The sequence below is a fragment of the Lontra canadensis genome, unplaced genomic scaffold, assembly GCF_010015895.1.
Source record: "Lontra canadensis isolate GAN:19392208 unplaced genomic scaffold, GSC_riverotter_1.0 scaffold25, whole genome shotgun sequence".
Taxonomy (NCBI): Eukaryota; Metazoa; Chordata; class Mammalia; order Carnivora; family Mustelidae; genus Lontra; species Lontra canadensis.
Genome location: NW_022631019.1, coordinates 278,708 through 298,267, shown reverse-complemented (window position 1 = coordinate 298,267; position 19,560 = coordinate 278,708). Strand labels below are relative to the sequence as shown.

General features: G+C 58.3%; 1 protein-coding gene across 1 annotated transcript; it reads right to left on the bottom strand.

Annotated features, from left to right (window-relative positions):
• Window positions 1-5,131: 5,131 nt before the first annotated feature.
• Window positions 5,132-17,923, bottom strand: TTLL10 (tubulin tyrosine ligase like 10). The gene is made up of 12 exons (XM_032864024.1): window positions 17,380-17,923; window positions 16,640-16,720; window positions 16,428-16,563; window positions 16,185-16,303; window positions 15,890-16,019; window positions 14,548-14,633; window positions 14,053-14,224; window positions 13,002-13,173; window positions 12,286-12,426; window positions 6,233-6,349; window positions 5,830-5,923; window positions 5,132-5,562 (listed from the first exon to the last, which is right to left on the bottom strand). Exons 1-12 carry the CDS (start codon window positions 17,696-17,698, stop codon window positions 5,132-5,134), a joined length of 1,998 nt encoding a protein of 665 aa, XP_032719915.1. The 5' UTR covers window positions 17,699-17,923.
• Window positions 17,924-19,560: the final 1,637 nt, after the last annotated feature.

The following is a 19,560-nucleotide window of genomic DNA, read 5'->3' as shown; positions in this document are numbered from 1 at the left end:
TGGTCACACAGTCTTCTGGCTCCTGGGAGGTGCCTGTCCTTGTGTCATTCTGGCCCCAAGTCCAGGGCGAGGCCGGTTTCTACAGGCAACTCTTCCTGGTCAGGAGGGCAGCCTCTGAGGTCCCTGCCTTTGGCCCCCACCCTCTAGGCCAGACCTGCTGCTCGCCCCCACCACCTCCCAAATCGCTCTCCCTTGGGGCATGGTTCTAGGCTCCCGCCCATCACAGGTGAGCAGTGTCCGTCCAGCCTCCGGGCGGAGCTGGCACCTGCAGTTTGATAAGGGCTTCTTGGCACTGCTGTCCAGGGTGTGGAAGGCCGGTGGAGGCTGGTCTTGACAGCAGGCCTGTCAGGTCCCAGAGCTGCAGCTCCCCCACGCCCCCCTTCCTGCCTGCCTGCCTGCCTCCCAGGAGGGCCCCTTGACTCACTGGCCCTCACCCCCACTCAGTCCCGTTGGGCCGCAAGGAGGCAGTGGAGAGAGCTGCGTGTGTCATGCCCAGGGGCGTGACCCCCACCCCCTCCCCACCTCAGCGCAGTGTGGCCTCTCCACCCCTGGAAGGAGGGGTGCTGACGGTGCCTTCCTGAATTTACTCACTTGGGAAACATCCTCTCCGTGCCTGCTGGATCCCAGGCTCCCGGCATGCCCACAGAGCCCATGTTCCAGGTGAGGGTCCAGGCGAATTAGCTAATAAATGAGAAAAACGCAGGTCGACTGGCTGGGTCTCAGGGGACCGTGGGAGACACCATGCTGTGTTCCCCGGAGCCCCCAGCAGACTGCTCTGGGACCTGCTGGTCATGCCCCTGGCCCCTCTTCTGTCTCCAGGCTAGGTCTCCGGCCTGCCAACCCCTTGTCCCCCCTGCTTCGGGGGGCCAGCTCTCCTCTGGGCTTCTCTTGTCACCTGGGTCACTTGACGGTCCGTCCCCCCCGCCACGGGTGGGGCACATGGATGCTCAGGACTTCCTGGACCCTCCACAGGGGCTGCCTCAGGCTGCCCCAGGGCAAAGGGCTCCCCAGCCCTGGCTCGGCGGTCCCGGTGGTGGGGGCTGGGTGGGGGTGGGGGCTGGTGCGGGGAGAGTCGGGTCATCTGCAGTCATAGATCTTCCTAAGAAAACACTCCGGCCTGCACACACCCAGGTCCTGTGGGACCTCTCTGTCGGCTGACTCAGCGTGGAAACTCCCCATGGGGGGGGTCCCGTGTGGGGCGACAGCACCCCACCGTCAGCACAGGGGCGGCACCGGGCAGGGTGGGAGATTCCAAGGCCCAGGTGGAGAATGGGGCCGAGGCTGGACTCAGTCAGTGGCAAAAGATGTGGGGGAGGGAGACCTGGCTGGGCGGAGTGGGCAGGAGGGCTCAGGGGAACCCTTGCAGAGGCTGGATAGGTCCCCTACTCTTTACCCCCCAACTGCCCCTCCCAGAGACGCCCCCTCTCCTTCAACCCAGCTCCATCTGCCCACCCTGTTCCTGCCCTCCTTGGAGCCCCCAGAACCCCATGATTTGCAAGCTTGTGTTGGCCCCGAGGGCCCCCCAGCTCCATGGACATGGAACAGGGAGGGAGTGCATGGAGAGACTTGGTCTCTATGATTTATAGATCAATAGATTAAATATTAAAACCCCCCACATCGGGTTCTCTGCTCAGCGGGGAGCCTGCTTCCCTCCTCTCTCTGTCTGCCTCTCTGCCTACTTGTGATCTCTGTCAAATAAATAAAATCTTAAAAAAAAAAAAAAAAGAGAGAGCGTCTGTGTGGGGCCCCGGGGGCTCAGGGGCTGGAGAGTCAGGTGGAGACCCCAGGGCCAGGGCGGGCAGAGGCTGCCACTGGGGGTTTTTGGTAGGTGAGGCCTGAGCAAGTCTATCCAGGCTCTGGGGGATGGAACTGTGGGTGAGCGATGGGGGGGAGCAGTGCCTGGGACAGTGGGGGAAGGGTGGGGGACTAGCGCTGAGGTAAGGGCTGCTGAGAGGCTCCTGTCCCCCTCCTACTCAGCCCAGCTTCCTGGAGTGGGGGCAGGTAGGTGCCCGGGCAGACCACCTGTCCTCCTGGGTCACTGATCCCAAGAGGGACCCCACCATAAGACTCTGCCCAGGCCAGCTCCTGGCCCCGCTCTGCTTCTCCTGAAAACCCCCACCGCCCAGGACCCACTCTCCAGCTGTTCCGGAAAACCACAGCTCCTCCCCCGGGGGTAGCAGTCCACGGTGTGTTCAACCTCAGATAAGGGCCTGAAGGCCGCCTTTGGTTCCCAGAAGAGCTTCCGGCCACGGCAGCTCCCACGCAGTCCCCAACCCTCACCTTGGTGGGAAAGGCTCCTGCCTCTCCCTTTACTAAGATCTGGACTCAGGCCATGTGGGACCCCCTCAGCAGGACAGAGGGTGGGGACAATGCGAGTTACAACTGCGACAGTCCTGGGGCAGCATCGGGGAGCCGTCCAGAGGCGGGTGGTCCCCGGCTAACCACCAGGCGCTGGGATGTGCACCCATTGGTAAAACATGTCAATGATGCCAGGCCTGGGCACGCAAGGGCTTTGACCAGGATGCGGGGCCATCACTCTTAGGCCCCCACCTCGTGGTTTCCAGAACATTCTGGAGCGAGCCACTCTTCCTCCAGTGGGGCTGAGCTCGGAGGTCTGAGAGGGACTGGCTCCTGGAGGTGCTAGGCCTGTGTTCCAGTAGGAGGCTGCACTGGGGCGGGCAGACAGCAGCCACGGCCTCCGCCCCCACCTGGCTCAGGGTTCCAGGAAGCTTTGGGAGCTGAGGTGCTTTCCAGAGATGCAGATTCAGGCCCGGGGTGCTCCAGACCCCTTTCTCAGACACACATTCTCTGCAGGAGACAGGCTTCGGGGGTGTTGTGGGGGGGATGTCCTCAGAGACCTTGGGACTCTGTGGGATCTTTGGCGGAAACAGCCCCACAGCTGCTGGGAGGTGGTCAGCTGACCCCGTGGTGTGTCTGCTAGGGGCTGAAGGAAGCCCCAGTGGGCGCCAGGGGTAGGGCCCGCGCTGGGCGGTCCTCTGGGTGGAGGATGCAGGGATGGTGGGGGTCATCTGAATGCTGGGATCTACTGCGCACCTCCAGACGCTCCTCCACAGCACCCCAAACTCCATCTCTGGCCTTCCTTTCCCCGGCGGTCCTTCTGGCTTTGGCTAGCGAGGGCCCTTTGGGGCCATGAGCGAGGTGGAGCTGGGAGGTCCAGACAGGGGGCAGGGGGGTGGCCATCCCCTCTGGGGCTTTGGATGAACAGCAGTGGTTCTTGGGAAACTTCGTTTATTGACATTTGGGCTCTCAAGGGGGTGCCAGGGACCCCAGAGCAGCAGACAGGCCTTTGAGGGAGCCCTAGGAGGGCCGGGCAGGCCATCCCACCACCGGACACTCCTCCCCACACTGCACCCACCCAGCAGGGAGAGCGAGCCTGTCACTGGGGCATCAGGCCGCTCTGTGAGCGCCAGCCACGTTGATGCTCTGGGGACGGCACCATTGGGCCACATCAGGAGCCATGACTGTGTGTGGGGCAGTGGCCCATGGGGCTTGCAGGGCTGATGGCATGTCAGGAAGGGGTGAGTGAGGCATGTGAGCTGGGACATGGGGCACAGAGGCCCCAGGGGGTGTGTCAGGAAATGAGGAGTGGCCTGGATGCCAGCAGAGAATGTAGCCTGGACCCCAAAGGTGCAGGTGTGCATTTCACAAGGGCCTGGGTGCCCTTGGCTTGCCCAGGAGGTCCCTGCACCCCCACCCCATGGAGGCTGGTCCTCTTCCCTCCCTGGCTTTCAGAGCACAGAGCCAACAGACCCAGCTGCACAGCGGCCCATGGCTGAACTCGGCCAGTCCCAAGGATTGACCACAAGACATGCTGGGAGGGAGCTTAGGGTTCCTGGACCCCAGGCCCATGGTGATGTGTGCTTCTTGACTTTGGTCTGGGGACCCCATATCCTAGGGTGCAACAAAGTGCATTGGTGTGGCAGGGGTCCGGCAGGTGGTCTGGGAGTGAGGGGAGAGGCCAGTCCCTGCTCCAGGCCTGCCTTCAGGACTTTCCTCTGCTGGGGTGGGGGAGGGGGGGAGCAGGCTCTGATACATGGTGGTGCACAGTGCCCCCTAGTGGTGCCCCCCAGCAGTGGCTGAACCGCAGACCCCTGCGGACCCCAGGTCCCACCAGCTGTCCAGGCAGAACAGAGAGCCGGTTCCAGCAGCCCCTGACCCAGTGGGTCAGGAGGAGGGCATCTGTGACTCGGTGGTAACCATCTGCTGGGGTGAGGGATGGGAGCATAAGACGGAGCGGAGGAGGAGGTGTACAAGCTGGTGGGAGTATGGGGTGGTGCCTGGGGGTTGGGCTGACTGGACCCCAGCATCTGGACTGGGAAGGTGTGGGTGGCTGGGGGGACAAGGGAGAGGGGATTATTGGTGGCTCCGGACATCTAGTGGTAGCAGGGGGCCTGGACACATCCGAGGCCCTAAATCTCCCTCAACTACAGGGCTGGGCCTATGAGGAACGGGAACACCGAAGCCATGCACGGCTTGGCCTGGGTGGGGCCAGTGCTGGCCCAGCACGTCCCTCAGGGCTGCCCTGCGGTCGCCATGTGCCCCTCACCAGCGGCCTAGATGCTCAGCCTCTGTCGCAGGGTCTGTGGGATCTTAGGGGCCATGGGAGGCAGAGGGGGTGCAGAGCCCGGTCCTGGGCTCTGAAGGCCCAGAAAGGGGCTGGGCCCGGGCAGGGTGAGGGCAGCCCCCTCTGCTGAGTGTGAGGGAGCCCTCCTTTCCATGGGGACCCCAGAGTCAGGCAGCAGGGGCCGCGTGGGTTGTGGGGCTGCGGGAGCTGTTCCTGTCAGTCCCAGAGGAACTCAGGGTGATAGGAGCCCAGGGCCTAGCGGGCTTCCCCCTGACGGAGGGCGCCGCAGGAGGGCAGGGGGGAAGGCTGTGGGGAGCTCCTCCCCTCCCAGTAGGACAGACTCCCCAGCCCGCTCCCCTATTCCCCCCACCCCAGCCCCCAAGGACAGATCCTAGCAGTGGACCAGGGGCCTGTGGGGCAGAGGCAAGGGCGTTGCGAAGGAGCGACAGGGGGGCACCCCGGGGCTGGGGCCGCCGGATCCGCAGCCGAGGCGTTTGTAACAAAGTAGCCTTTATAGGTCCCGCGGGGGCGCGGGCGGCCCGCCCGCTAGGAGCCGCGGAGCCCCGCGTTCTTGCGCTCCGTCGCCAGCCCCGGGGAGGACTCTCGCGCCGGGTCCCCAGCGCCCGCGCGCGGCCGTTCGGCCCCGGGCTCCCCGCTCTGGGCGCCGTCGGGGCCAGGGCCGGGCGGTCGGGGCCGCCTCTGCGCCGAGGGCGGCCGCCTGTGCGCGCCTCCGGGGCTCCGGGGCAGCGCGGGCCTGCGCGCGCCCGGCCTGTCGACGGCGCTGGGCTGAGGTGGCGCCGAGCAGTCGGCCTCGCCCGCTGGCCGTGGCGGCGGCGGGCGGAGGGCGCTGCGGGGGCCCCCCAGGCGCGGCCACAGGTCCGCCTCGCCGTTGTGCAGGAGCGCGAAGCGGCGCTGGGAGAGCAGAGGCAGCATCTTCTGGTTGCGCAAGCTCTTCTGAAAGGTCTCGATTGCCAGGTCTGGGGGCGGCGGGGGACGGGGTGAGAGAGGCGAGGGGCGGGACCCAGATGGGGACGGGAGGTGTGGCCGGCACCAAGGTGGTGGGGGGGGGGGGCAGGGACGCCCTTCTTCCGCGGGGCCTGAGCAGAGGGTGCGGTGTCCACGTAGGTGTTGGAGAACTAGGTTTGCAGGCGTGTGAATTTGGGGAGAGGGTGGACTGGCGCGCCCACAGCTGGGCAAGCAGGGAGGGGCCTGTTTGAGGGTCTGGGGGTTGCAAAGGGCCTCACCCAGCGTCTCCATGACCACGCCTGGTATCACCTCCTTCAGGACTTCACAGTTGGTGTGCAGGGCGGGGTTGGAGTTCATCTCCAGCAGCCATACCTGGGCCCAACACTGGTTAGCATCGTCCCCACACATCACTTGGCCCAGGGAAGGCTGAAGCCTTGGTCCCCATTAAGGCGAGTGATCCTGGGGAGCCCCTTTTCTGTGGCCTCACTCCTCCTATTTGCCCAAGGAGCCAAGGGTCTGAGGATCTGGCTCTGGGGGGGCACTGCTCCAGCTGCAGGAGCTCTGCATGGGTGGCGGAATCTGACTGCGACCCCCGCGCATGGGCTTGCCTGTGGGCTCAGGATAGGCACTGGTGGCCCCTGCGTACCAAACCCCACTGGTCCCAGGAAACTGCAGAAGTACCTTGAAGTTCTCATCGATCAAGAAGTCACAGCCGATGAGGTCAAAGTAGCCCAGCTTGCGGTGCAGCTTGGACTTGACAGCCTGGAAGCAGTGCGCCATGATCTGCTGCATCCGCTTCTGGGGGGCAGGGAGGGGTGACATCCAGTCACCCCCCTGGTTGCATCTCCCAGGCCTGAGCAGCTACAACCACAGCCCTCACCTGCACTCCCACCTGTGTCCTGCCCAGCTCTCTCCTGTGCCCTCACCTGTGCTCCCACCTGCTCGGCTACACACCTGCTCACACTCTCACACTGAGTCACAGGCTCACAGCAAGAAACTCATTCACTCTTGTTTTATTCTCTCAGCAAACATGTGGAGCTGCTCCTTCGCGGCAGGGACTGGGGTACCAGAGTGAAGAGAACTTTGAGCAGCTCACTCACAGCAGGAGAGAGAGAAAACAAAGGCGACATGTAAATACACAAATACGCATGTATATTTTGTGCAGCGGATCAAGAAGTGCTGATAAAGAAAACGAAGCCGGGTTGGGGGCTTCTAGGGTGGTGGTTGCAAAAAAGGGTGTGGGTGTTGGGCCTCAGTGAGGAAATAGTGAGCGGACTTTGGACTGAATGGAAGGTCTGTGGGATAGGGGTGGGGAGTTTGGGGAAAGGGCAGCAGCTGTAAGTGCGAGCGTGGAGGTGTTGGGGGAAGAGAGCGAGGCTGCCACTGGCTGCAGCAAGCCGGAGGGCAGCAGGAAGTGAGTGCCTCCTGGCTGCTCTGCTGAGAGAAATGGAGGGCGATGAGAGAGTTGCTGGGCAGGTGGAGGTACTAGGCTGGGTTCTGAATGTATTTTGATGTAGAGCTGACCTGACTGGTTTATGAATGGGTTATGAGTTGTGAAAGAGCTATCCCTAAGTCTTTGGTCTAAAACTCTGCAGGGATGAAGCCCCCATCACTGAGAAGAGGAGGAGAACAATGGAGTCTGAGATGTTTAAGAGCTTGCAGATGGGTGTTGATAAGCTCTGGGATATAAGGCATCTGGTCAGGGCCAGATGTTTAACTGTGAATCCAGGAGACTTTCATTACCAATGGTGCAGATAAAGAGCAGAGCCCTGGGACTCCAGAGAGCAGCAGTTGGGATGTGGGGGGCCCAGAACAGGGTGCCAAGAGGGAGTGGGCAAGGCCCTGGAAGCCAGAGGGAGAAAACACCAGGGAATGAACAGCTAGTCCAAACTGGCTGACAGATCAGGGAAAAAGGAGACTGGGAACCGACCCCTGGGTCTGGCAACAGGGAGGTCACTGGTGACCACAGCGAGTGTCTCAGTGGCAAAAGAAGCCCACTGGAGTGGGTCATGGATTCAGCACAGTGGCAGAGAGAGGACATCTGAAAATAAGTCACTCCATAAAAGCCACCAAACAAAACAACCTGGCAAAAATAATCAGAATCAACTTTCTCAGAACCCCGGAAACTAACCCAAGGCTTGCAGCAACTTGAGGAGTGTTTGTGAAAGAAAAATCTTGAATCTTGGTAAGAAGACCAAGCTTTGTAGCATTTTAACTTGCCTTGGTTTTATCCCTACTTCCCACCTTGGTGCCAGACTTGAAAAAAGTCTGCATTCTCAGTACTGGGGATAGCAGAATGGATTTGACTTGCAAAAAAGTCGTAAAAAATAGTAGCTACTTGTGATCTCTCTGCTGGCCTCCCCAGAAGACCTCACTTGAAAGGAACTAAAGGAAAATATGAGCATGATATCCTACCAAATAGAGAATATCAGTGAAGGGATGGGTGTTATAAAAGGAAACCACACAGAAATTCTGGATTTGAAAAGTATAGTAAATAAAAAATGAAATTCGAGGAGCTTAACAGTTGTTTGAAGATAGGTCAATCGAGATTATCCAGTCAGAGGAACATTAAAAAGGGAATGAAGAAAAAAGAAACAAAGCTACAGAGGCTGGTGAGACACCATCAAGCAGACCAACATATGTAATGGGAGTCCCAGAAGGAGAAGGGAGTAAGAGGCAGGAAGAATAGTTGAAGAAATAATGATACAAAACTTCCCAAATTTGATTAAAAAAAAAAGTCTACACACCCAAGAAGGTCACCAATTAGGATAAACTCAAAGAGATCCAGCGTATCATAAGCGAACTTTCAAAAGACAAAGAGAGAATGTTGAAATCAAGAGATAAGTGATGAGTCATAAGGGGTCCTTGATAGGATTCACAGCCAAATTCTCATCAGAAACCATGGATTCCAGAAGACAGTGGAATGACATATTCAAATGCTGAAAGGAAAAACTGTCAACCAAGAATTCTCTATCTGACAGGCACACAATGTATGCAGCTGTAATCTGTGAAAATAACAGCATAAAGGGAGGGAAAGAACTATCTAGGAACAAGGGTTTTTGTGTTTTTTTTTTAATACTATGGAAATCAACTTGGTATTGATCCAAACTAAATTGTTATAGATTAAGAGGTTAATGGTAATCCTCAGGGCAACAGCAAAGAAAATAATTCAAAAACATATAATAAAAGAAATGACACTAGATATGATACACTAGGAAGTATGTGTTTAATACAAAAGGAGGCAGTAATGGAGGAATTGAGAAGCAAAATAGATACGACATGTAGAAAACAAATAGAAAAGTAGAAGATGTAAGTCCTACCTACCAGTAACTGTATCAAATGTAAATGGATTAAACTTTATAATTACACAACAGAGATGGGCAGAATGCATTAAAAAACACAACCCTTGATATCCTGTCTATAAGAGACTCACTTTTGATTCAAAGACACAGGCTGAAAATGAAAGGACGGAAAGAGGGTATATCATGCAAACAGTATCAAAAGAGCCAGAATGACTATACTGATATAGATTTTAAGACAAAATAAGAAAATAAATTTTAAGACAAAAATTTTTTCTAGAGAAGGAAAAGGACTCTGTATAATAGATCCAGAAGATGTAATAATTTAAACACCTGTGCACCTAACAACAGATCCTCAACATATATGAAAGGAAAACAGAACTGAAGGGCAAAACAGACAATTTAACAGCAGCAGTTGGAGACTTCAATACCACACTTTCAACGTTGGGTAGAATAATTAGACCAAAGATCAACAAGGAAACAGAAGACTCAAACGACACTATAACGCAAGCAGACTCCAGACCTCCGCAAAGCAGAGTGTGCGCTGTGTGTGCTCTTCTCAAGTGAACATGGAACATTCTCCAGGGCAGACAAAATGTTAGGACAGAAAGCAAGTTTCCATAATTATGAAAAGGTTCAAAACATACAAAGTATGTTCTCCGACCACAGTGAAATGAAATTAAAAATCTGCGAGAAGGAAAATTGGAAAATTCACAAGTTTGTGGAAATTAAACAGCACACCCCTTAGCAACAAATGAAATGAAGGTAGAACATAGAGTCTTATGCACTGTGGTAAAATCAGTGCTTGGGGGAAATTTATGGTGGTAAACACCTATAAAAAAACAGGAAGAAAGACCTCAGATCGATAACCTAGACTTAAACCTTAATAAACTAGAAAAAGAAGAGAAAATCCAAAGGAAGAAAAATTATGGGTATAAATGGATGAGAGAATAGAGAACAATAAAGAAAATAAATGAAACCAAAAGCTGGTTCATTGAAAAGATTGACAAAATGGACAAACTCATAGCTAGATTGACTGAGAAAATGGAGAAAAGACTCAAGAAATAAAGGAAGACCTCACGTAGAGATGAAAATAATTATAAAAAGAACTAGGACTCATAGAACTCTATGAGCAGTTTTATTCCCAATCAAATTAGACAACTTGAAAGAAACGCACAAACTAACAGCTCGACCCAATAAGAAACAGAAAATCTGAATCACCTATGAAAAGCACAAGTCGAGTCGGTCACTAAACTAAAAACCTTCCCACAAAGAAAAGGCCAGGATCAGGTGGCTTCACTGGAGAAGTCTTCCAAATATTTAGAGAATTAACACAAACTCTTCACAAACTTTCCAAAAAAGAAGAGAAAGAAACACATCCCAAGCACGCAAGAGAGTGCTACAGACTAGTATGGCTGGTGTGTGTAGACACAGACACAATTGTTGAAGTGCCAGCAAACCACATCCAGCAGCGTGCTCGCACGTTAGCAGATCACATCTGAGTGTGATTTACGCCAAAATGCAGGAGCGATTCTGTGCATGAAAACCAGTCGGTGTAACACACCACACTCGCAGAGTGAAGGAAGTAGCAGCTGTCACAACAGCGTACCCTGGCTCGCACATCGATGGAATGGAATTGATAGAAATTCTAGAGAAGGGGCACCTGGGTGGCTCAGGGGGTTAAAGCCTCTGACTTCGGCTCAGGTCATGATCCCAGGGTCTTGGGATCGAGCCCTGCATTGGGCTCTCTGCTCAGCAGGGAGCCTGCTTCCTTCTCTCTCTGCCAGCCTCTCTGCCTACTTGTGATCTCTGTCTGTCAGATAAATAAATAAAATCTAAAAAAAAAAAAAAAGAAATTCTAGAGAAACCCAGACCTATCTGACCAGTGTCGGTTGTCAGCAGTGTGCCAAGAACAGTGTCCTTGACCACGGCGCTAAGAAAGCTGCACATCCACACACAGAAGAATGAGGGTGGACCCCTCCCATCGTACACAAAAATTAACTCAAAAGGGAGCAGTGGCCTCACTGTAAGAGCCAAGGTGATAAAACTGAGAAGAAAACACAGGTACAAATCTGTGACTTTGGATTTGGAAATGGATCCTTAGATATGACATTGAAGGCATGAGTAACAAAGAAAAAATAGATGAATTGGATTCCCTCAAAATCAAAAACTTTGGTGCAAGAAAGAGGACATTATCAAAAAAGTGAAAAGACAATTCACAGAACAGGGGAAAATACGCGCAAGTCACGTTATTTGATAAGGGTCTAGTATCCAGAACACGCAAAAACTCTTAGACCCACAGATGGCCAATAAGCGCGTGAGAGGATGCCCAACGTTACTCATCATTAAGGAAATGTAAATCAAAACCACAATGAGATACCACTTCACACCCACTGGATGACTTAAAAAAAAAAAAAAAAAAGAAAGAAAAGGAACAGTGTTTGTGAGAATATGGAGAAATTGGACCCTTCTGCATTGCTGGTGGGAGTGCGGAATGTTGCAGCCCCTGTGGAGCACAGTGGGCAGTTCCTCAACAAGTTCAACGTACGTTACCGCACGACGCACACGGCATTCCAACTGCACACCTGAGAGAACTGGAAATGTGTTCGTGCAGAACCTTGCGCATGAGTATTCACAGCAGCATTACTCATAACAGACAAAAAGTGGGAATAACCCACATCCATTGCTGACAAATGTTTATCCAAAGAAACTGTGTAACCCTACAGTGAGATCTTCCTGAGTCACAGACAGGAATGAGGGATGCCACATGCAGGAAAGGCCATATTGTAGGATTCCATTATTATGAAATGTTCAGAATTAGTAATCTGTGGGGACAGGCATGGTCACCAAGAGCCAGGGGACGTGATGAGGAGTGACTGTTGATGGGTGTGGCTGTTTCTGTTTGAAGAACCAGGTGGTGATCATTGCACAACTTTATGAATAAACTAAAACCCCCTGAACTGTACACCTTAAAGTGGAGAACTCTGTGTGAGGTGAACCATTAAAGAGTGAGAGAGGGAGGGAGAGACAGGGAGAGGGGGAGGGAGGGAGAGGGAAGGGGAGGGTAGGGAGAGAGGGAGAGAGAGAGGGAAGGGGAGGGAGGGAGGGAGAGAGAGAGAGAAGAGAGAGGGAAGGGAGGGAGAGGTGAGGGAAGGGAGGGAGGGAGGGAGAGGAAGGGAGAGGGCGTGAGGGAGAGATTGGGAGGAGAGAGGGAGAGGGAAGGGGAGGCAGAGAGGGAGGAGATAACTAGCCCCCCTCCCAGTGGCCAGCTGCCACACTCACTGCTTAGATGCACACGCACGTGACACACACTTTAGTGCGGACACACTCCCCAGGAACGTGTGAGCACCTTGCGCCCAGCGCCCCCCACCACTGTGAGGGGTCTTGACCCTTAGCCCCTGCCCCACAGGCTGGTGTCGGGAGGGGCGCACAGACCGTGAAGGTGGTGAAGACCCAGTCTCTGGGGAGCCCCTTGGTCTTCCTGAATCTGTCGTTGATGTGGCGGTTGAGCCGGTCCATGCTCCATACCGTGTCCTCCTTGAGCAGCACATACAGGGGGCTCTTCTTCTGCATGAACTGGGGGCAGTGCGGTACCTGCAGACCACCACTCCCGAACACCCCGAGGCTCTGCCCCCGCTGAGGGCCCCCACAGAGAGCCCCCCCACCGCCGCTACCCCAGCTACCCGGCAAGCCCTGCTGAGCCCCTCTCAACCGTCAAGTGTCCCCCGGATCCTCGTGGAAGGCCCCCACGCAGACCCTGTCACGGAGACCTCTGCGCACAGGGTCTCTCCACCGAGGTCCTCACGGAGACCCCTCCCCACGGATTTCCCGCGCCCGCCAGCCGTGGCCCCGCCCCTATCAGGCTCCGCCTCCACCTGTCGCCCTTGACCTTCCACCCTTCCCCTTTGTGGCCACGGGCCCACCTCGACCTCCCCAGGTCCAGCCCTGCCCTAATCGTGCCCAGGGCCGTGCTCCATCCATGAACCCATCTCCCCAGAGCGGGGCTGGCATCCAGTGGCCTCTCCCCATCAAAGCGAATGGGCCGCCTCCAGGCCTGAGTGTCAGTCCACAGCTGAACTCCCTTCTGTGTGCTGAGCAGCGATCTTATACCAAGGCTGCAGAGGGGACCCTCATCTGTGGGGTCCCCTTACCTGGTTGGTCAGGTGGCCGCTGAGGTCGCTGGAATGAGGGTCATACAGGCTGAGGGTGAGGCGGGCGTAGCCGTGGCCGAAGAAGACCATGTAGGGCATGGCACAGGCGATGAGCAGGTAGGAGCGCACGTCGAACTTCTTCCCATCGAGCAGCAGTGGGTTCTGGATGTACCTGGGGACACATGGGGGCTGAGGGCATGGCCCGCCTAGTCTGTGTCCCCTGGTCCCCTCCTGGGCCCAGACCAGTTCCTCAGCACCACTTGTCCCAGGTGTCTGTGGGCTCTCTCTTCTGTGGGGACATTTCTGAGCCTGGCCCCAACCCTCAGCCCACGCACGTGTCTGGGGTGCCCCGCCCCTCCCAAGGCAGTCCCCCCACCCCCCCGGGGCAGTTTTCACTAGGATCCCTGAGCGTGGCCCCTGTGGGCAGGGAAGACTTCCTGGAGGAGGGAGGGCCGACACTGGGCCTTCAAGGGCGGATGGCCCGGAGGAGACATCCCGAGTGGAAGGAACGGTAGGTCTAAAGGCCCCGAGGGCCGAAGGGGGGCGCGGACCGCAGCTGTGGCAGAGTCACACTGACATGTGGGGAGCTCCAAAGGGACCGTGGGAGGCCAGATTGCTGCTCCTCCACCTCCCGCGGTGAGGCTGAGGGTCTGGATCCCGTCCAGAGGCAGAGGAGCCAGGGAGGGGTGGTCAGCTCTGCTCCAGGCCTGAAGGCTGGGGCTGGCTGCGCTGGGGATGGGAGACTGGCCGGCCTTGCTGCAGGACAGGGCAGAGGGGCAGTGCCTAGGCTGGGCAACGAACAGACCAAGGCTTCCCTGTCTCTACCCCCACGTGCAGGAGCCTCCGTGTGTGGGGTTGGGGTGGAGGGCATCTCCTCTGCAGCCCAGACAAGCTGTGACCACCCCACCTCTGCCAGCTACACAGGGGCCCAGCTGAGGGCACCACAGCTTTCCATGACCGAGGACTCCTCTATGGGCCCCGGGAGCCCCACCACCTCTCCCAGGCCCCAGCGGGGCCCACAGCCAGCCCCACTGTGAACTATGCCCAACACCTCTGCACGACCCGCGCCTGAGGCGCCCTGAACGGCATCTTGCGGTAGATGGGGTCGTCCTCGATGCTCTGGGTCTTGACTTGCAGGGCAGCGACTTCCTCCTGGTTCCTGAGCAGGAAGATGCCTTTGCCCTGGTTGCAGGCAGTGGGCTTGCAGATCCAGATGTGATTTCCTGTGGGAAGAGCCCCGAACTCCGGGCTAGCCCCGCCCCGCCCCGCCCCGACCACGCCCAGTCAGGCCTGGCCGCGCCCAGGAGTGGCCACGCCCACGCCCCAACCGCCCGCCCGGCCATGGTCCCGCCCCTTACCAGGCTCCGCCTCCACAAGGCCCAGCCTTGACCCTCCACCCATCGCCCACCTGGCTCCACCCCTTCACCCCTCTATGGCCACGCCCCCCTCGCCTTTAAAGGCCCGGCCCTGCCCCAAGCGTGCCGGGTTCTTGGTCCATCCCTGAACCCATCTCCCAGAGCAGGCCGGGCGTCCGGTGGCCTCTCACCGTCAAAGAGAGTGAAGAAAGCCTCTCTCTCGTCCCTGATGTCCAGACGGTATGTCTCTGGGAAAAATTCTTCCATTTTCAGGACCCTGGGGGAGCAGGGAGGTGGGGAGGACACAGGGAGGGCTGTCCCCTCCCCCCAGGCTAGGCCAGCGAGCCTTTCTAGGGGACTGACCTGGGGGCAGCTGGAGGACAGTGTCCACTGGAAAGCTGGTTGCCTCTGTCCCCCAGCACCAGCTGTTCCTTCTGCACCTTCTGTCCCCTTGCCAGGAGCACTCTTTTCTGGGTCCTGGCACACCTGGCTTCTTTGCAGGCTGCGTCACCCATGCCCTGCTCCCTCTCCCACCGCACCACTGTGCGCCAACGGTTCTGAGCTGTGTCCCCAGGCATGCACTGAGTGGTCTGTACGGGTCCCTGGACACTCCGGCCTAGTCCACCCGTCTTCCCCTGGCTGGGGGCTGCCCTCTAACCCCTCTTTGTCAACCACCAGGCCTTCGATTTAGGGTGGAATGGCTCCTTCCAGCAGGGCTGCAGGAGGCCCCTGGGCTGGGCCTCGTGAGCTCCTCAAGGGCAGATGCTGTGACCTCTCTAGATCTGTACCCCAGAGGGAGGGCCTGGCCTGAGCGGCTGCCCAGTAGTGCGCGGAGAACGGATGGTGGGTGTTTGGAGAAGAGAAGAGGTGGGGTGTGGATCGGTATGTGGTTGCATAAACGGATTTTGGGTGGAAGTAGGTGCATGGGCAGGTGGCCCCGTGCAGAGACGGACACTGGAAGGGAGTGGATTAGAGTTGCTGACACGGGTAGGGTCGGGGTGGAAGGCTGGACACGCGGATGTGAAGGGGATGTCCCAGGTGAGCGGGTGGGCTGCCTGCCTGGTTGGGGGGGGGCGTGGGTGGGAAGGCAGATGGCGCACAGCTTGGGGGGCGGACGGGCAGGTGAGGGGAGGGCGGCAGGGTGAGTGCGCTGAGTGGCGCAGGCTCTGGGGCGCGGTGGGTGGGAGGGAGCAGATGGACAGCGGTGTGGGAGGGTCTGGGGAACGGGGTGTGGGTGGCTGGGTGGCGGTGGCGTGTGTGTAGATCGCTGGCTGGTCCATGAGGGTAGGTGCGTGGAGTGGGTGACGCGTGTGGGGGCGCATGGATTTAGGTCAACAGACGGAATGGTGAGGGGCCGGGCTCCAGGGAGGGCGGTCGGGACCGGCGATGGACACGCTGGGGGGGCGGGAGTGGGACCTGGGAGAGGGCAGCCGGTGGGATGGGGCATGCGGGTGGCGTCCCGCTCCCCTGAAGCACACACAGCCGTGCGCTGGGTTGACGGCGGGCGCCCGGGCGGGGGTGGGGTGGGCTTACTCGGCCTGGGCACACAGCGGGGTCTTGTGGGCCGTCTTCGCAGCCCTCGCGTACTCCCTCAGGGCACTGAGCAGCCCGATCTTGGTGGTGAGGAGCTTGTTGTTGGGAATCTGGTACAGTAGCTGCTCACCTGGGAGGGGCAGAGTCCCGGCTGGCACATGGGGCTGGGGGCCAGGGCTTCCCAGGCCGCCGCAGCCGCCCAGAGCGGAGGCCTGGGGCATCATGCCACCTCTGGCTCTGCACCGGGAGGCTCTTGCAGGCTGCAGGCCAGAGGCGGGGGGCCCTCCCCTGCTACCTTCTCGGAAGCTGTAGTAGTTGTCTCTGCACTTGACCTCACACCACTTCAGCTTGTAGTCCTCACGCCGGCTGTCCTGGATACGCTGCCAGCCCTTGCCCTTGCAGTAGGAGCTGATTCTGTGGGGGCACAGAGGCAGGGGTGACCCTGGGGGCCTTGGGGACCCAGGAGTGGGTGGGCACATGGGTGCGGGGGGACGTGGAGGCGGCAGGCAGCAGGGCCAAGCTTGAGCCCCCCACTCACATGGAGGCCCCATTGTTCCCTCCGATATAGAAGTAGGGCCCCTGCCCGCTGCTGTGCGGCTGCTTCTCCCCCTCCAGCAGGTGCTTTTCCAGGAGAGCCGCGCGAGGCCTGACACCGTCAGTGTCGTCTGAGAGGTCTGTGGGCAGGCGGGGGGTCAGAGGCTCTGGCCTGGCCAGGGCCTTTCCTGTCCCTTGGCCCTGCTCCAAGCGCACCTGCGTCTTGTTCCAGCTGGCTTAGCACGTGCAGAAGCTGCTCCTCTTGTTTGCTCCCCATTGGCCTCTCATGGGCCCAGCCTGTGGACAGGGTGGGGTCTGAGGGGTCCGGGGGAGGTGTCCATCCTGAATCTGGCCATCCTGCCCATTTCTAGCAGGCCCTGGGCTGTTCCCTCAGCCACCTGGGCCCATCGCAGCCCAGGCTGAGTCCTGACCGGTGGGCCTGAACCTATCTTGGGCAAGAGGGGAGAGTCATCACCATTTAGGGCCAGACTTGGAGCGGGCAGGGTCCCTGCTTACCGACAGGGCAGGGGCTCTGTGCAGAGGAGGGCTAGGGTGTGAAGCTGGAGCTGGGGGGAGACATGTGCAGGGATGTCCCCAGGAGAGAGGGGTCACAATGTCTATCGTGATGTCATGGGTGACCTGTATCAGGCAGGGGAGACAGCACCAGGGCTGTCCTGCACAGGGGCTGGGTTCTGGGACAGGCAGGGGCAGTGCCCAGACTGTGGAGAGCAGCTGTGTCCCCTCTCTGTGCCTTTTCAGACCCCGGCTCTGCTGTCCTCTGTACTGTTCCACTGGCCCGAACCCCACACCCTAGGCACGGCCTTCTCCTGGCCTCTCTCCTAGGGACTGGCTATGTGTGGTTGGCCCATGGGAATGCCTTCCTCAGGGTGGGATGCCCTCCCCAGGGAGGCACTGGCCTGGGCTGGGAGTAGAGCCGGTCCCAGGGCTGCATTCACCTGGCACCTGGGTGTGGCTCCCCCGGAGCCCGGCAGTCCTGGACCGCTTGCCTCTTTTGCCACTGATGTGGGTCCTGTTAGGTGGTCCCCGACGGTGGAGGAAGTGGGTGGGGCTGCGGGCTGTGGGTGCAGGAGCGCCAGGGCGGGGGCACCTCTGGGAAGACACCACCCCCAGCCCTCTGTGGGCCCTCTGGGCAGCCCATGGTCCTAGCCCCAGGGAGGGGCGCCTCCTGGGATCCTGGGCTTGGGCTTCTGCTTTCGGCTGGCTCCTGTCTCTGTGATGACCGTGGGGCCTGGAGCCCCGTGGACGCAGGGCCATCTGTGCATCCTGTTTATCCCTGGCGAGGCTTTCCCTGCGGGGACCGTCTGTCTGGCATTGCCATGCTTGGCCTTGGTGGTGCCGGCTGTAAGGAGGGTCGCTGTCAGGTCTCTGGGGGACTGGAGGGGCCCCCTGGCCCCAAGTGGGTGCCTCCTCGGAGTTGAGGGTGGCACTGTGACATGGGGCTCGGCAGGAAGATGTCTGGCAACGTCCCCTCTGCTGCTCCGGGCCCCGCCCCAAGGATCATGTCTCCTTTGGAGCATCCTTTCCCATGTGGTCAACTTGGGAACACTTCAGGGAATTTTAGCCATTCTCGGATGGGTCGCTCCCAATTTGGGAGCTGCTTGGGAGGTGAGGACTTTCTAGAGGTCTGGAAAAAGATAAGTGGCCAGCACTCTGTGGAGTTGGCAGGACAGAGAAAGACAAACCAGGTGTTGGCAGATCACTTTCCAGAGAGGACAGTTACTTTGCAGACAAACCAGCTGGTCACCCGAGAAACGCTTTAGTCCCCCCTTAGGCCAGAGGAGGAATAAACTGGGTAGTGGTCAGCATGAGTATGGGAGCTGGGCCGGTGGCTGGGGCAGGGCTGAGGGTGGGCAGAGTGTGGACCACCCAGGGGCCCTCACCCATGCCCTGTCCCACCCAGAATGGGAGGGTTCCTGTCCGGGCGCAGCTGGGGGATAGCAGCCTGCAGGAGACAGGGTGAAGGCCTGCCTGTGCATGCGTGGACTGGAAGACCTCGGTCCCCTCCCACTAGGTTCCCAGAACCCAGCAGCAAGTCCCAGGAGTCCTGCTGGGGTATGGACCGCCCCCAAGGTCCAGACCCTCAGAACCATTCCTCCGGACTCTTGAGTGGCCCCAAGGTCACCGACCCCCCCCCAGGTGTGAGTGAGATACCCCCCTACAGATGCGCACAGACACAGACACCGTCACACACATGTGCACAAGAAGTGGAAGACGGGGAGAGAGGAAGCCAGGCCCTAGAAGGTGCTGGCCTGAGAGTAGGAGACTGGTCGCTCCTGAGAGCAGGTGGGCTGCGGTCAGAGCAAGGGGACACGGAGTACGACAGGGCTACAGGTCCAGCGGGAGTTCAGAGAGACGGTGCAGGAAGGACACAAAGATGGGAGCAGGAAGGACCTGGAGTTCAGCGGGCAGCTGCTGGGGACCCTGGCACGGGGCTGGCCCGAGCCCTGAGAGCAGAGGGGCTGGTCAGGGTGCAGCCCAGCTAGTCCCTCTGTGCCTCAGTTTCTTTGCCTGTAACTCGAGCAGGAGCAGCATAAAGAGAATTAAATAAGAGAATTAAATAAGGTGTGAGTTCCCGCTTCTTGTCATTCAAGTAACAAAGATTAAGGGGAAAAAAAGAGGGCGCTGGGTGTGCCTGCGGGTAGTGACTGGCTGGCTGGCAGGAGGGGCGTGTGGCTGGGGTCAGGCCTCAGGGCCCTGGCCACCTTCTGATCTGGCGCCTGCGCGTTTTGGAGCTCCTCTGAGGGACGGAATTCTAACACGGAAACACAGCTTTCTGCTCACAGATGTTCATGGTACGCGCTCATTGCGGGGGTCACGGGATGGGCGCCCCTGACCATGAGGGACTGCCCCCAGACCTTCCAGAAGGGCTGTGGAAATGGGGACAGCATGGCCAGGGCAGGGGACAGCTCGAGTTTACAGTAAATTTTGAAATAAACATTTTACCTGGTCAGGTAGAAAGACCGGCAGGAAATGGCACCCCAGGCTGGTGAGAGGAAGACCCAGGTGAACCTGAAGAAAATGTCCAAGAGAAGGAGGAGATGTTGGTGTCCCGCTGTGCGTCTTCCCCAGAACACACGCTTGTCGTCTTGGGGTGCTGAGGAGATGCTGACATTGCT